The sequence below is a fragment of the Uranotaenia lowii genome, chromosome 1, assembly GCF_029784155.1.
Source record: "Uranotaenia lowii strain MFRU-FL chromosome 1, ASM2978415v1, whole genome shotgun sequence".
In the NCBI taxonomy this organism is placed as follows: Eukaryota; Metazoa; Arthropoda; class Insecta; order Diptera; family Culicidae; genus Uranotaenia; species Uranotaenia lowii.
In genome coordinates, this window is record NC_073691.1 from 146,419,382 (window position 1) to 146,430,361 (window position 10,980).

The following is a 10,980-nucleotide window of genomic DNA, read 5'->3' on the forward strand; positions in this document are numbered from 1 at the left end:
GGCAAAATTTTCAAAATGTGCCGTAAGTGTCAAAATTTCTACCACTTTTTCCCAACACCAGTGAACTTGCTCTTAGACATAGTGGGACCCCCTATATGATACACCCAAAATAATTTTCATTTAAAAAATAAGTGACATCTGTAGTGAATTCTCGCCATACGTAATTTCATTTGAATTTTAAGTGATGGGTCAAGTGAATTCACTTAAGTGACCGGTCAAGTGAATTAAACTAGGAAATTCGAGTGAAATTTATCTGAGTTTCTAAGTAAGTTTCTCACGCGTTTTTTTAAATAAACAAAGAACATTTATAGAACACCACTTCGATTTCAAATACTTACATTACGCTTTCACCATAAATTTATTGATTGGAAAATTCCATCGTAATCCCAAGGTAGATCGATTACTGCGGATAGTGCGACTTCTAAATCTTCCCTGCTGCAAACCAGAAAATCTTTCCAGTTCAACCCACAAGCTGAAACATGATAACACCTTTAAATAACTTATCCTCACATCACGTTTAACACAAACTACCGTCAAAATCGCCTAGTAAAGAATTGGGAAAATCCAAATCCAGCACAAGCTTTAAACGCTGCTCTTTAAAATTTACCATTTTGAACTCTGAAAATAAACACAACCGACCCAACATTCACTTGAAATTCAAGTGATGGGGGAGTGAATATTTTTTCTCACTTCAAATTTAAGTGACGACTGAAGTGAATGTGGATGAATTCACTTGAAATTTAAGTGACTGCCAAGTGAAATGTATATGTCGCACTTGAATGGAAGAAAATCACTGGATCCTTGTTTTTAAGTGAAAAATCATGTGTATTTTAAGAGTGGATTTGGGTTCAGTGTACAAAAATAGTTTTTTTCATATTAAAAAAATGTTCTAAAAATAATAAATAATAATACGCGCCTTGTGTAAAACATGAAACAAATTTTGTATGAAATGCAATACCATATTTGAACCAGGATTTCAAAACACCCTTCTAATTCTAATTTCGACGATCATTCGAACTTAAAATCACGAATCCTGATTTGGATTCAAAATCCTAAACAAATACAATTTTGATTTTGATAATATGGAACCAGAAATTTCGCCGGTGTCATCAAAAGGCGCTAGAAATTGAGATTCGGGAACGTGGATTGGGCACACGTTGCGAAAATATGAGAAAGAGATTTGCAGAGAGGCGCTTGAATGGAATCCAGAAGGACATCGGAGAAGAGGCAAACCCAGAAACTCGTGGCGGCGAAGCCTAGCCGCCGAATTCCGAACTGTCGACGAGAACCTCGACTGGGACCAAGTGTAGACGCTGGCTCCGGATTGTCAACAGTAGAGGTCTTTTATCACGGCCTTATGCACCGGAGGTTCGGCGCGGGAACATTAAGTAAGTAAAGAGATCTTTCGCAATGAGTTTTTTCTGAAGTTGGGATTAGTTTTTGAGGTTTTGGCATCAGTTCTGGATCATCATTTTTAATCTTCAATAAACCTCAATCATAATTATTTGAAACGGCCATGTACCTACATATGTATGTTTAGATACCTAATAATACTATAAAATGGATGAACAAAAACAATACTTGATGAATGAATCGCCTAAGCGTGCTTGCGTCCTTATCAGCAGAGAAGAACGCGCACCCTCGCTTTGCTTTCATGCTTTCACCAATACAAACTGCTCATACCATGCGCCAACCCAGCTTTTTATACGTACGTGAACTATTAGTATTAATTTTCCCTTCATCGCGGTTGTCCATGCCAAACTGGCCCTTATCCGTATCATCATTGATAATAAGCAAACTCATCTATGAACAAATATAACGGCGACATTGTCAGCGAAATTATCAGCAGAGGTACCGGTATATATAGCGGTGCATTTTATTCTTTTCTCGGCATTATCTGGGTCTGGAGACATTTGATTTAAATACTCAGGAAAAAATATGATGAGTAGCCCGAAATAATGATAAGCAACACTAATGGTAATGTCCAGCAGCAACATCAGCAACACGAATTAACGCACGGTAAGTAGAATTCGCATGCTAATAGATCGCTAGTACTCTTTTTGATATGACCCGATTCGAATGGACTGCCGTAGGATCGCGCGAAGAAGATTTTCGAGAACGGCTGCCAGATGTGCGAACAACGGTAACTAGGCAAATTAAATCGCTATGCTCGATCGCCTTTGTGCGCAATCGAATTCACGTGCTGCAGTGGTTACCCAACTATCGGCCACGCTACCTGATATCAGACATTATTGCCGGGATCACGGTTACCCTAACGGCAATTCCGCAAAGCATAGCCTATGGCATATTGGCGAATTTGCAACCGCAGGATGGTATCTATTCGAATTTGGTTGGTTGTTTCATGTATTTTCTGTTCGGGAGTGTTAAAGATGTCACGGTTGCCCCAACATCGATTATGGCAATCATGGTGCAAAATGTGGTGTTAGAGCTTGGACCTGGAGCTGCTCTGCTCACACTACTGGCTGGTTTAGTGACGTTAGCATTCGGCGTACTAAATCTTGGGATACTTGTGCGATTTATATCGATACCGGTTATCACAGGATTTACAACAGCAGCCTGTTTGACTATCGGAAGCGCTCAGCTACGATCACTATTCGGTATATCCAGCAAAGGAAAGAGCAGCGATTTCATAGACGCGTGGGAGAATGTAATTGAAAATATTGGCCAAACTCGACTTTGGGATACGGTCCTAGGATTCAGTTCAATTGGATTCCTAGTAATTTTCAAAGTAAGGGACATGTGTTTTGTATACTAAACAGCTCAACATAATCTAAACCTTTATATATTTTAGCTTACCAAAGATTGTGGAAGTCCAGGAGCTTGGAAGAAATTTTTCAAATATCTTTCTCTCCTGCGTAATGCATTAGTTGTTGTGATTGGTGCAGGTTTGGCTTACGCATTCTCTAGAAATGGTTCGGAGCCGTTTAAGCTAACTGGACACGTTGAACCCGGAGTTCCTCAGTTCCACGTGCCACCTTTCTCTATAAACAACAACGGAACCTATTATTCTTTTCCAGATATGTTGCGTGTGATGGGGACATCCATAATTTCTATTCCACTCGTGTCAATATTGGAAATCATTTCGATTGGCAAAGCATTCTCTAAGGATAAGATGGTAAATGCTACGCAAGAGATGATAGCTCTAGGAGCTTGTAATGTGGCTGTAGCGTTTTTCTCGCCGCTTCCGGTTGCCGGATCATTTACTAGGACAGCCATCAACAGTAGCAGTGGTGTCAAAACATCGTTAGGCTGTGCCGTCACAACAGCTATGTTACTCCTAGCATTGGCCCTTCTTACTGATGCTTTCTACTATATACCCAAGGCGACCTTGGCATCCGTTGTTATATCGGCTATGATATTCATGGTCGATTATCGAGGATTTGTTGAAATCTGGCGAGTTAAAAAATTGGACATCCTTGTTCTTCTGGGGACTATGATTGCTTGTGTGTTTCTCGGATTGGATTATGGAATCCTTGTGGGAATAGCCATCAACTGCTGCTTTCTACTCTACTTAATGGCGGCTCCAAAAATGTTTACAAAACATCTTTATCTAGATGGTGTAAACGTCGTTTTATTGAAACCCGCAACTGATCTAACGTTTTCCTCAGCTGAATATCTCCGAGACCGCGTTATGCGAATCGTGACCGAAGGTTTGGAAGGGCCAGTCGATTTGGTAATCTTGGAAGGCACATCGGTGAATTTCGTAGATACGACAGTTGTCAAAAATGTGGCCAACATACAGACAGACCTTCAAACGAGAGGCATCGCATTAGTGCTTTGGCAATGGTCTCCTCACACGGCAGCAGCACTGGTGAGATTTGATCGGAACTTTCTAATCTGCATGGAAAACGATCGGGACCTTACGACTATCGTAGAAAAGTGGAAAACTTGCTGCAATGAACTCAAGAGATGCTAGAGAGAATGGATTTCAAAAAATCTTACAATAGCCTTAAGGTAAAAAAAAATCATGTACCTATTTGTTTCATAAAAAAAAATGTAGCTCAATATTCTCAAAGATTCTGTAATATTATTAAATGTAAATAGAATAAAAAATAAATTGAAAACACCACTTAGAAATGTAATTCATACGGTTCTCCTACTTCTAAAGTTCCATTTACAGCTCAGGTGGAGATGGCAAATGTGATTCAGTGAATAACTCAAGAAAACGACACGATTAGAATAAATTTTATCTGTGGTTCAATCCGCTTACAAATGAAAACAACTATAACACACCCCATATGGCGACCCTCGGAATTCTATCAACAAATGAGTGAAAACTATCCACTTTTAACAGATAAGGTACACCGGGGCAAGTGCAAACTCGGGGCAAGTGCAAACGTTCAACTTTTCTCTGTTACAAAAAAAGTAAAAAATATTTCTTCTTCTATAAATTGTTGTTTAGACCCAAACAAACAATCTGACATAGATAAACCGAAATTTCTTTAAATTTTTCACTAAAAACACGGCACTGTTTGATCACACACGAATTCAAGTACATACTAGACATGAACAGTGTGTTTTTGTTTTGCATATTTTGACGACGATAAAGGGCATTCAAATTCGAATTTTCGTTAAAAGGTGAGTGTTTGAGACCGATATTCAAGTGAAAGCAGAAAATTTATGATAAATTTTCAGTACACCCCAAAAGTTGTGAAAATAATATTCGCTCTTGTCAACCCACACTGTGGGGCAAGTGCAAACAACACTACCGGGGTAAGTGCAAACGCACCTTTAAGCCACGTAACATCAGCCATTTCAGAAAATTCATCACCAAAATGGTTCAGCATTATATTAAAATAGTCAGAAGGGGTTTCCAAAGTGTTGTATCTGAAGCGGATGTTCAAAGTTCCGTAATGCCTTAGTAAATGAAGGTCTGTTGCTTAAAACAACAGTCACCAAAATTGGAGTTCCAAAAAGTTATCAATATTGCAAGAAAACAGCAAACATATTAATCAAAGTTGATAAAACGTTCCGGAACATGTATTCAATTCATTTTAAGACCGATACACTGACTCATCTGTGAATTAGTTTGAAAAAAGTATTGCGTTTGCACTTGCCCCCATAAACGGGGCAAGTGCAAATTTTGAAATTTTTTCACAAAAGCACCGTTACTTTTTACAAACATTTTTTAATTTTTCACTTCCAACGGGAATTTGTTGAGAACTATTTTAGTGATGCAACGAACGATAATTGATAATTTTTGAACATATACATATTTTTCTAGGACATGTGAAAGTTGAACTATGGTGAAAACCGTTTGCACTTGCCCCGGTGTACCTTACACACAAAACTTTCGAGGCTCCACTTAGCAAAAATGAGCTGTTACTTTCCGTTAGCAAAAATTTTCTTTTACTGTCGAGTTAGCACTTTTCCAAATTGTCGTTTTTCGTCGTTTGGTTTGAAATTAAAATTGGTAAGTATTACATACAATAGTGGTAGATACAATTAAAAGGAAAAATGTAGAAAAAAATTTGCTTCCGATACCTTCAATTCATGCCGATCCTCAAATCGGCATCGACTAATCAGGTTTCCGAACTTTTCCAGGATCAACAGCAGCTCGTGGGAGGGAATGCTGCAGAAGTAACCATTCTTCCTCCAGCGGAACGGTTCGGTAATCAGTGGAAAAATCGCAGAATCCTTATGCCGCCGGTACACGATACCGAGAAAGGAGGAGAAAATGGTGAAGCGCAAAACCGACCCCGAACCGAAGCAGCAGTAGTGTTTCCGCCGGGTGGTGTGTGAGGTTTACCTGTTTGGTGGTCAGTGTTTTTACTATCAGCTAACAAAAAAAAAATAGACTGTCTACCTATTCTAGTTTTATTTCTATTCTTCAAAATATGAAATGCACTAAACTTAATTATTTCTGTTTTTTTTTTCAGATTTCATTGATGAAGATGTAATAGTAAAAGCTTCAAGAACGCGATGATGGAATACATTTCGAAATTATCGCATCACCCGCGGAGTGATGCGAACAAAAATAAAAAGAAAATTAAAAAAAAAATCAAATGTCACTTTTTAATATTTGAAAATGAAAACCCTTCATTAAAAATAATTTAATTTTGGATTTCACTCAAATTCTAGCCAACGTTAGAAAAATGAATTTTGCTAAAATTTTAGCAAACAAAGATTTTTGTTTACTTGAAAATTAGTAAACATTCAGTCGGGACACATTTTGCTATTTTGCTAAAATTTTAGGAAAAAAAATTTGCTAAATTGATTGCTAAGTTTTCAGCTGGTCAAATTTGAGCAAAATTTTGCTAATTTTCGGCCTCGGAAATTTTGTGTGTATTTCATAAAAATTTACGAGCGCAAATTCAATGGGTTACAAATTGTAACTTACAATAACGCTGGGCTATGACGACTAAAGGTTTTTTATTATAAATTTAACAAATCCCATAATATATTGTACGACCTGTCTAATCAGGGCATATTCTGTCATTTTGCTACACGTTAACCGCATTTCGGTTGAACTTTGTACGGATAACTGCGACCGCAAAACAGAATAAAATCCAACTTTCAATGGCAGGCATTCTTAACACATTAAGGACCGCGAAGAAATCTAAACAAAAAAACACCACAATCCGGCATTCTATATTTCAAAATTTGATGGCCAAAATTATACAAATTTAAGATAAGATAACGGAAGTATTGTCTTCAATTTTGTAGAAAAGAGTTTCATTAAATAATTCATAACATTTAAGTTAGTAGAAATTGGAGAACGGTTGCCATAGACCGAATGAGTTTTAGGAACTATGTTCGTCAAGTTGTGTCGTGAGACGGAATATGTACTACGAAAATTAATAGGTAATAACATTTAAGTTATGCTTATTAAAAAAGCACATTAGCGACAAGCGTAGAAAAAACTGAAATTCTCGTATTTAGTTCGCAATTTGTCAATTGAACGATCGCGCGTAAATTCTTCTTATGATGCCTTAATCGCATTATATGTAAGAAACTAATTTTTCGTTTTTTTAATAGTTAAGAATAAAATGATTTAACACAGATCAAAAGTACGGTTCAAATGATTTATTCATTACATAATCAAAATGAATTAATTTCGTTATTAAAGATTATTTACTAGATGTAAAACAATAACAGTACGATGTCCTCTTATATCATACAATAATGTCGATTCGTTTGTATAAACCTATACGCTGCTGTTTTAGAATGTACATTTGGTTTTCCGGTTTAGATTCGCACATTAGACTCGTAAAAATGTCTAAATGATTCAACAATATCAATATGTTGGCTACCAATTGCCACCATAGATTGCCAATCTCTGGCGCACCGTTGCGTAATCCATACCGTGTCGTCGCCCGAGATGCTTGACCAAACCGTTCTTCGCGTCGTAAACTTTAGTCGGACAGAAGGGACATTTCCAACTCTGGGCTCTGGTTCGGGTAGCTGACACGGGGCGCCCAGGCTGCGTTTTTTTGATTGGATGGGTCTTGGAAGTCGAAGTTTCCTTTTTCTTTATATCGGTAACCATGACAGCTACCGCACTTTTCGGGGATGTCCGTAGTTGGACTCCTTTTTTAAGAGGTTCTATTCTGGTGGAGCCTGATTTATCAGTGCTAAGTAAATTTTTATTTTTTGGTGGAGTTTCTGCTTTGGATGCATACAATTTAGGCTGGATCTTCGTAGATTTCGGGTCCTCCAAAACGGTTGGTTTTTTCAAAGAATTTGTTTTCGCCGTTTTATCTAGTGAGGGAGCTGATACCGGTAAGGATCGGCGTAGGAGTCTAGTGGCTGCCGGATTTTCAACCAAATGTGTTGTAGAGACCGACTTAGGAATTGCAATCTCAGGGGGCAACGATTTGCGATGTTTTTTAGCTTTGGGTTCACATTTATCCAACGTTGTTTCGTGACGCGAAAGTTTGACATTCGTTTGTTCCGTACTAGGACTACCCGGTTCTTGTTTGATGGTTATAATTTTTGGCATTGGAAACGCATCGGTACCCTGATATTTGGCTGGAATCTTTCGCAACCGAGTGGATCTAGGGGAACTGAGAGCGTTGGTTACTGTAGGAGCAGAATCAGCTTTCCGCAGCGCTATGGGGCTTGAGGGGACATCATTTTCCTTTTGAGAATCAGACTTAGGAGTGGTTACAGGCTCAATTCTAAGTTTGACTCCTTCAAGAATTTTTGAAGACACTTCTTTTGGAATGACAACCTTGGGTATTAGTTTTGGCTCCACCGGTTTCAACAATACTTTTGGGGACAAAAGCTTTGGTTCTACAGGTTTCAACAACACTTTTGGGGATAAAAGCTTCAGTTGCGATTTACTCAGTTGGACTTTGAAAGGCAGCTGTTTAGAAGTTATCGACGAGACAGCCAACTTCGTTTCTGTGGATTTTGACTCATTAGGTTGTGCTATTTTTGAAGATCCTTTTTCAATTTCCACGGATTGAGTTTGATCAACTGTCGGTTTCGCTAATGTGCCTATTGATTTGTTTTTAAATTGCGATGGCGGAGTGCTGGGTTTATCATATATCGAACTTTCAGGGGATTCCGGGGGTAGGGGACATGATCCTAGAGGTTTAATTTGTTCCGATATGTTGGTCTTTTGTACAGATTCTATAGCCTTTTTAGAGTTCCCACTGAATAAAGTTGTCAAAGTGCCTGGAAATTTAATAGCCCTCGAAAGTTTTGGTACCAAGTTACCCGGCATGTAGTATGGCTTCTTAGGGCCTTCTTTTTTCTTTTCTTTCCGAATCCACGTTGGGCCACGTGGTTCTTCTATGCTTCTACTAGAAGCAGTAAGTGACCTTGAAAAGCGACAAGGACCAGTTACTGAATTTCTTCTTTTGCTTACTTCTTGCGCAACCGATGAAGGAACAAGTTTGACTGCATGCAAAACGTTTGTTTCTTCCACTGTTGGCTTTTCTGCTTCTATTGGCATTTCTAGAGGTGTTGTCTCTTCTTCTTTAACCTCTGGTTGCTCTGTATTCTGATGTTGTTGCACCCGAATCAATGTTACCGGAACGATTCGATCACCCACGAATATATCCCTTGCTTCACTATCACTGCTTGCTTGAAGTTCTGCATTTTCGAATGGATCTACATCAGCTGGTGAAGTGCTGTTAACAGTCTGGGTCACCCTAGTCAACGGATTGTTTTGTGATGTTTTCCCCACTTCTGTTGGTAGCTTTCTATAAGGAATGGGATACAAAGAGTCCTGCATACGTTGATTTCGTACAGGCTGATTTCGTTCAATTGTCAGTTGCCGTCGTTCGTAAGTCCGCAAGTCTTCAATGCGGCGTACTTCAAGCAAATCTGGCACTTCATTTCGGCTTTGGATGGTTGACGTCGATGATGGCAAAGAACGAGCAATCGGCGTTGGGAACAATGAAGTCCTTCTGAATGCTGGATTAGGATATATCCCTGGACCCTTAATTCCCATGGTATGAGATGTAGTTCTCGGAATAGCCATAGTTTGTTTTGGGATCGTCAAAGTTACCTTAGTTCTAACAGAGCTACTTTGTATGGTAGAGGCTGTTGTTAACATAGGAAGCATGGTTATTTCTGACCCTAGCGTTACACGCAGCGATTGATCATTCTTCTGTACCAGCTGCCGGAATTTCGTGAATTCTTCTACATTGTTGTAGCAAAGGGTGCATATAGAGGAAGGAAAATCATTTTCAACCGTTATCTACAATAAAAAAAGTTGGTTATTCAAAGAATATTTAAAAAAAGAACTTCTAATGCGAACATTGACAAAAAAAAACTCACCTTAATTTCCGTGCATATATAAATTTTTTCTACTAAATCAGGCTCAATGAGAGTTTTATCACCAGTAAAAATCGGTTCCAAATCTTGCCGCTTGAAGCACAATCTACAGTACTGTAAACTAGGTTGTACCTTCCGAGGTCGAGTCGCAATAAGTGGGGGGTCCGTTTGAACAGATTTGCTCGAACGTGGTACATAACTTCTGGACGCTTGTGGGGTCACCATTGGGTGATGCATATTGACAAGAGGCATATCTTGTGGCCCGGCCCTTTTTAACATGCTGTCTGGGAGCGTCATTGGCCAACGATTCGTTAACGGTGGCAAGGCTGCCAAATTTGGTGGGGGCATGTTGAGATGTGGGACCACTCCCTTTTTAACCATCAATTGACGTTTGTATCCAGGAGGAGCCGATATAAATTCGTCAAAGTCCTTGAAATCATCTGGTACCTTTGCAAACAAAAAAACAACCAATTAAATGCTAATCAAACTGATTTAACGATCAACATTTGTCAACTGGCTACACTGAAACATTTGACAATCATTATAGGGTAAACGTACCGTGAAGTGCCGCGAGCAACAATAGCTCCGCTTGGTGTCCCTGAACGATTGCATGAGGGTCAGCCAAACAAATCGCCTTTCCGGATATCCATGGGTCGGAACGCCGACAAAAAGGAGTTCCGGATTGCGTAAACTATTACCTGTGCATCCCCTGACACTACATTGTTTGGCACGGATTCGCACTGGACCGGAAGGTGCAGCAGGCGGTACAGCAACCGGAGCAGACGGAACATCGATCGAAGATAAAACTGGGTCGGACGAACCAGTACTTTCTTGTTCCAACACTGCATCGTTCACTATTGTGTCCGTTCCAGTGAGTTGTTCTTCCATAGTTATGGATCAATCAATCAAATCTCAAAGGAAAAGCTAACTTTGATCGAATTAAATTTGACACAACTGTTCCCAAAAACTTTAATTCGTTATCATTGACACATCCGCTGTGAAAAAATGCACCACCAACAATGACAATGAAGATGACTGATTGGCAAAGGCAACGCGAAAGAAAATGGCCGTCTCTATAATAACTACCACTTTGAGGTTTTGACAGTTTGGAAGCAAGTGGGGAATTTCTGCGAAGCAAGTGGTGAGTTACTTATTTGAAACTCATTTCTTGCTTTGGTGTTTGCTGGCCATCTGCAGAGCCTTGCCGAACATAGCATTGATTTTGACCTA

The 10,980-nt window shown here is 39.2% G+C and overlaps 2 protein-coding genes across 2 annotated transcripts; one reads left to right on the forward strand and one right to left on the reverse strand.

The window, feature by feature from the left end:
• Positions 1-1,642: 1,642 nt before the first annotated feature.
• Positions 1,643-4,084, forward strand: LOC129738444 (sodium-independent sulfate anion transporter-like). The gene is made up of 3 exons (XM_055729648.1): positions 1,643-2,019; positions 2,094-2,749; positions 2,813-4,084. The coding sequence occupies exons 1-3, from the start codon at positions 1,959-1,961 to the stop codon at positions 3,935-3,937; spliced, it is 1,842 nt and encodes a 613-aa protein (XP_055585623.1). The 5' UTR covers positions 1,643-1,958; the 3' UTR covers positions 3,938-4,084.
• A 3,120-nt stretch (positions 4,085-7,204) lies between these two features.
• LOC129738447 (uncharacterized) lies at positions 7,205-10,980 on the reverse strand. Its single transcript, XM_055729654.1, has 3 exons — positions 10,309-10,980; positions 9,754-10,197; positions 7,205-9,673 (listed from the first exon to the last, which is right to left on the reverse strand). Exons 1-3 carry the CDS (start codon positions 10,636-10,638, stop codon positions 7,271-7,273), a joined length of 3,177 nt encoding a protein of 1,058 aa, XP_055585629.1. The 5' UTR covers positions 10,639-10,980; the 3' UTR covers positions 7,205-7,270.